At 44.9% G+C, this 6,553-nt stretch overlaps 1 protein-coding gene across 2 annotated transcripts in view; it reads right to left on the reverse strand.

Annotated features, from left to right (window-relative positions):
- LOC142185072 (class I histocompatibility antigen, F10 alpha chain-like) overlaps positions 1–5,995 on the reverse strand; it is a 30,474-nt gene extending 24,479 nt beyond the window's left edge. Inside the window, exons 1-2 of one of the 2 annotated variants that reach the window (XM_075260322.1) lie at positions 5,848–5,995; positions 4,033–4,302 (exon numbers count right to left, since the gene is read on the reverse strand). In XM_075260322.1, the coding sequence (XP_075116423.1) occupies positions 4,033–4,302; positions 5,848–5,917 (340 nt within the window). In that variant the 5' untranslated portion in view covers positions 5,918–5,995. Of the gene's footprint in view, positions 1–4,032; positions 4,303–5,729; positions 5,746–5,847 lie in introns of those variants that run through there. The other variant, XM_075260323.1, reaches the window with a different exon arrangement.
- Between the last annotated feature and the right edge of the window lie 558 nt (positions 5,996–6,553).

The following is a 6,553-nucleotide window of genomic DNA, read 5'->3' on the forward strand; positions in this document are numbered from 1 at the left end:
TCTCGCCTCCTCCTCCTGCACAATGCGCATGTCAACTGGCTGCCCTGACAGCAACTGCGCCCCATCGTCGTCGATGAGGGTGGGTTGCTGGTCATCCGCCACCAAATCGACCGGAGATGGAATGGAGGAGACTCTAGTGTTTGAGCATCTGGACACAGATACTCGTCTGTTAGGTACGTGGAATCACGAAATGGAGGGGCAGGGTGCAGTACAGTCAAAGGAAGGGAGAACAGCTCTGGGGAGCAGGGACAGTTGGGGTTATTGTTCTGGGAAGATTGGGAATTTTGGGTGGAAGGAGGACAAGACTGTTGGGTAAGAGGAGGTAGAGGCTGACTGGCTGGTGGACAATGTGCTTTAAGCGTTATCCGACAGCCATTGCAAGACCTGTTCCTGGTTCTCGGGCCTACTAATCTTTGTACCATTCAGCCTAGTTAATGTGGAACTTTTGTGCAAAGCGCAGAACTTAGGGCCCGCCTGATGTTAAGGGACACACGCTGGTACAAGGCTCAACTCACCCTAAGTGCCAAAAACACTGCTGGTGCAAGGCTCTACTCATGCCAAGGGCCTCAATCTCTGCTGGTAGCTCAGCTTAAGGTCATGTAACTTTGTTTGGAAGGGCTCATGTTAAGGGCTAGAAAAGTGAATTTTGGAAGGTCTTACCACATCACACACACACACACACACACACACACACACACACACACACACACACACACACACACACTCAAAATGACAGTTAAGGGTGAGGGCTTTTGGAATTCCCATTGCCTATTCCATTTGTGGTTGTCATGGGGAACGTGATTTAAAGGGGTGGTTGTTACTGTTTGTTGAGCTTAAATTGGGGTTTGTGTCCATCCATTTGGGGAGTAAAGAAGGTTTCCAGGTATTTTCCCACTTTGATAGAGGTTTTTTTGAATGTGGAAAGTGTGTAGTTGTTAGGCAGTGATGTTGGGGTAATAGAGGGTCTTTGGTGTGTTAGATGCCCCCAGACATGCGCCCCCTGCTGTCCCAGTGTCATTCCAGAGGTGTTGGCATCATTTCCTGGGGTGTCATAGTGGACTTGGTGACCCTCCAGACACGGATTTGGGTTTCCCCCTTAACGAGTATCTGTTCCCCATAGACTATAATGGGGTTCGAAACCCGTTCGAACACACGAACATTGAGCGGCTGTTCTAATCGAATTTCGAACCTCGAACATTTTAGTGTTCGCTCATCTCTAGTGTATTCTCAGCAAATACATGGGCGTTTAGTGGGTGTGAAGGAGAGCAGGGGGTGCACTGAATAATGCATTGCCTAATAGTGAGAGTGTATGCAGGCGTAATGTTTAGTTCAGTTAGTAGAGTGGGGTATTTCGGAGGCGGGGATATGTGTGTGTTTCACAGTATTGTTTTTTTTATTTTAATGCTAATGAGGTTTGCAGGCTGCATCCAGCAGTTTGCAAAGCAATACCGTTGTACACCAGCAGGGGATGTCCTGAACAATGCAATGCATTGCAATCGTAATGTATTGCTATGTATTGCATAATCGTGAGAGTGCTATTGCAGGCTACATAGCATAGCTTCTAGCAGCCTGGACACACTGAGCTGTGTGGGAGGCGTGGGAGAGCTAGCGGCTGCTACAGGAACCTTCGCGGCGGCAGCCTAGCCCAGTGTAGGCGGCAGAGATGAGCAGGAGGATGCAGACGGGACAGACGGGAGCCGTGGGACCGGTAAGAGAAGGCGGCGGAGGACGCAAAGTTGTCAGGAACCGGAGACATGACGGGGGTAGCGCAGTGTATGCGCGATTGTGTAAGAGAAGGGCTATGGCGTACGTGAACTTACCAGTGTCGAGCTGGTGGATGGATGATGCAGAGCGAACAGCAGGGAGGTGATAGCGGCGTCGGGTACTGTTGCAGGCTGGAGGCAGGATTTCGTGTGCTGCGGCCTAAGGTGGAGGCGCAAAATGGTGGCGTGCCAGTAACACGTTGTTTATGTGTGCAAAGTGCGCATGCTCCTGTGAAGCCTGTGGAGTAGTGTGGTGGGCGGTGGCGCGGATCCTCCCAGCGGTGGGGGTCGGCAAAGATGGCTGGTCCGGAGAGTGACAGAGGTCGGCTCCTGCAGGATGGTGAAGGTGAGGGTGAAAGTGGGAAAGTATATGTGAATGTGAGTGTGTGGGGTTAGGGGCGAGGCTGTAGGGGGTAATGTGAAGTTTAGGGGCTTGCTATGGTCCAAAGTGTGTGAGATTGCAGAGATGGTGATGCCAGTTTGTTTTTTGTGGGGTTCGTGTGGAAAACGTATGTGGGTTATTGTGTTCAAAAGTAGCCTATTGCGCAATCGTGTGTATTAACTATGTTTGTGGAAAATTTCAGCCAAATCGGTGGAGCGGGTTTTGCGTGATTGAGGAACAAACATCCGAACATCCAAAGTCACAAACCCACAAACATTTCACATTTATATAACACTGATCGCTCCCGTGCATTATATATGATGTATAACATTGATCACATGTGATCAGCGCCAGGTCTCGGGCTGTAGTACATTGCTGCAATGTGATTGGGGCCCCTGCTATTATATTCTGTATATTATTGTCTATACAGTGTAATACAGGGGGTGGTAACTATTTTTTTTATACGGCATGCCAACTTAACCCCTTAAAGACCAAGACAGTTTTTGTTTTTGCATATCTATTTTTTCCTCTCGACCTTCCAAGAGCCATCATTTTTCCATATCTCTGTTCGCCAGAGGCGGCGAGGGAGCGGAGGAGAAGGTAAGTTTAATGTGGAGGTGGAACGTGAATCTGGGGGCAGATGAAGGAGAGGATGGCATGACACTGGGGGCAGAGATGGGGGGACATGACACTGGGGGCAGAGATGTGGGGACATGAATCTGGGGGCAGAGATGGAGAGGACATGAATCTGGGGGCATAGATGGAGAGGACATGAATCTGGGGCAGAGATGGAGGGACATGAATCTGGGGGCAAAGATGGAGGGGACATGAATATGGGGGCAGAGATGGAGGGACATGAATCTGAGGGCAGAGATGGGGGGACATGAATCTGGGGGCAGAGATGGGGGACATGAATCTGGGGGCAGAGATGGGGGACATGAATCTGGGGGCAGAGATGGGGGGACATGAATCTGGGGGCAGAGATGGGGGACATGAATCTGGGGGCAGAGATGGGGGGCATGAATCTGGGGGCAGAGATGGGGGGACATGAATCTGGGGGCAGAGATGGAGGGACATGAACCTGGGGGCAGAGATGGAGGGACATGAAACTGGGGGCAGAGATGTGGGGAGATGAATCTGGGGGCAGAGATGGAAGGGGGACATGAAACTGGGGGCAGATGAAGGGTGTATATGAAACTGGGGGAGAGATAGAGGGGGGACATATAATTTATGGGTGACTGTAGGAGGATTATATTGTGTGCAGGCACATGAAAAATTAACGAGTGGGCGGAGTCAACACAAAAGTGGGCGGGGCTAAATTTGCCGCCGCACATTTTGTCCCTCTTTCAGTTCTTCAGAAGTCGGGAGGTATGCTTCAGGGTGCAGAGAGGTCAGTGGGGCCCCAGGGTGCCGTTTAGACCTAGTTTTGCCCATTATGCCGCTGTTAATATCTGGTAATGTCAGAGCACGGAGCGGAGGTCTCACACCATACGACTACTGGCGTGCATACCAGGCCACTTCCCCCCCCCCCCCCAAAGTATTGGGAAAAATAAGTAAATAAATAGAAAAAAAAAAGTCGCCATTTGGATATTTATTTATTTATTTTTTTCTCTGTTACGACATTCACCACATGGGATAAATATTTTTATATTTTAATAGTTTGGGCAATTTTCAGCGCCGGAGACCTAAAGTGATTATGGTTATTATTATGTACTTTTATATCTCATCTAGGGAAAGGGGAGGGGGGGAGTGAACTTTTGTGGTTTTTGTGTGTATTAGTGTGTATATATGTGTAGTTTATTGTGCACACAGTGTGGTCGGTATTGATTTATACAGTGTAGTGTGTATATCAGTGTGTATTGTGTATATGGTATATTTGTCTCTCACCTCCAGTCTGATTGAAGTGCTTCATTGTTACCTTTACATTATGTCTGAATACAGGCTCATTTCCTTTAGCTCTCTGTGTATTTCTCTCCCAGTATTCCGGATCTTGCTCTTGTATCTTCTCCATCCACTGCACTCTGGGTCTGTATCTGCCACTGTCTGAGTTATAATTCATAATCTCCCGATCATCCACATATCCAACTACAGAGTACAAAGGTAGTCCGGACCCCGAAGCGGAGACCACAGTGTGATAATAGCGCAGAGAGTGCCTGTCTGAGAGATATACAGAGATTACATGTCACCAGATATATACAGAGGGTTACATGTCACTATATATATATATATATATATATATATATATATATATATATATATACAGAGGGTTACATGTCACTATATATATATATATATATATATATATATATATATATATATATATATATATACAGAGGGTTACATGTCACTATATATATATATATATATATATATATATATATACAGAGGGTTACATGTCATTATATATATATATATATATATATATATATATATATATATATATACAGAGGGTTACATGTCACTATATATATATATATATATATATATATATATATATATATACAGAGGGTTACATGTCACTATATATATATATATATATATATATATATATATACACAGAGGGTTACATGTCATTATATATATATATATATATATATATATATATATATATACAGTGGGTTACATGTCACCAGATATATATACAGAGGGTTACATGTCACTATATATATACAGAGGGTTACATGTCACTATATATATATATATATATATATATATATATACACACACACAGTATATATATATATATATATATATATATATATATATACAATATATATATATATATATATATATATATAGTGTATATAAAATTGTGCCCCGTATGCACACGGCCAACAAGAAAATGGCCGCTTACACAGCTTAATATGTAAGCGGCCATTTTCTTGTAGCCATAGGGGCATGCACAGTCGGCTCTGCCCGAGGCCTAGAAGATTGAAACCCAGGGCGGAAGAAGACACAGAGAGAGGCCGCTCCAGAAGAAGATGGAGGAGTTGCTGGAGATTTCTCTTGCAGCATTGGTGACTCCTCCAGTGCTGCAAGCGAACTCATTTGCATACCAAAGAAAACCCGGATTTCTACCGAATGGCAGCGCGGAGAAGACATCTAAAGGTAGGAGAAGAATAGTCTTTCTTAAGGCTATTCCAATGTGGTAGGCAGAAAAAAAGGGGATCCAGTGATAGGATCCCTTTAAAGCGGTTCTCCTGTTATCCACAGAACAGGGAGCCCAATTGTTGGATCCTGCAGTGATCAGGAGGACAAGGGATTGAAAATTGCCCTGAAGCCTCCTTGAGAATGGAGCTCCAGCGTGATTGTTCTCCATTTACTTATATGGGGCTGCAGGCGCAGAAATTACAGTCCCGGCAGCCCATAGAAGTAAATGGAGCAGAAGTGCACTGGAGCAACAATCACAAAGAAGCTTTAGGGGGACATCTGCGACTGGACCCCCAGTGATCAGACAATTATCCTCTGTACTGTGGACCAGGAAAAAATGCTATATACTGACCAGAATACACAACATACTACATATATAATACATACTAATCATGTAATATGTATATATAATAACTGATCTCCTATATACTGACCAGAATACACGGCAGACACATGGAGAGAAGTACAATGTATAATACACAACATACTACATATATAATACATACTAATCATGTCATATCACATATAATAACTCATCTCCTATATACTGACCAGAATACACGGCAGACGCATGGAGGAGAAGTACAATGAGCGGGAACATCTTCCTCATCCTGGCCCTCATATATTGGGGGGCCCCGAGTGACAAGACAAATACAGCTGCGAGTGTCGCCGGGTCTGAATACAAGTGTAACAATGTAACTCTGCAGACTGGGGGCGGAGCTCAGCTCTGATTGGACGGGAGTTACAGTCTCCTCCAATAGGAAAATTACTCTCCAGCTGATCAGCAGTTACCGGGCAGAATAAGGACGGAGAGGTTAGAGCTGGAGAAAGTGAAAGGAAAACTGAGAGATTTTCTAGAAATAACGAAGATTTATAGAAAACATGTGAGATATCAGAGCGGGAGAAGACGCTGTCATGGCTGAATAAGAGGCTCAGGAAGTTGCTCTTGGTTGTGTAGGGATTGTGTAACACTCCTCCTACTTGGAAGTCAGTCATGGAAGGGTGCATGTACTATGAGGGGCTGATCACCTCCCCTTGGGATTCAGCAAACAGAAAAAGTTCAGGTTATGCTTCATAATAGTTTAATTGTATAATGATTTCTGATTACAAATTTTGAGGTTAGACCCCCTGCAACAGGCAAGTGAAAAAAAGCTGGACATTTGCATATGACAATCCGTAATTGATGAATGGATGGATTGTGTGATTCAGGCCCGGTTTTTGTGTGGCATGAGGCTCTTGGCACACCGGAGGAATAGCA

Source organism: Leptodactylus fuscus, chromosome 11 (genome assembly GCF_031893055.1).
Source record: "Leptodactylus fuscus isolate aLepFus1 chromosome 11, aLepFus1.hap2, whole genome shotgun sequence".
NCBI lineage: Eukaryota > Metazoa > Chordata > Amphibia > Anura > Leptodactylidae > Leptodactylus > Leptodactylus fuscus.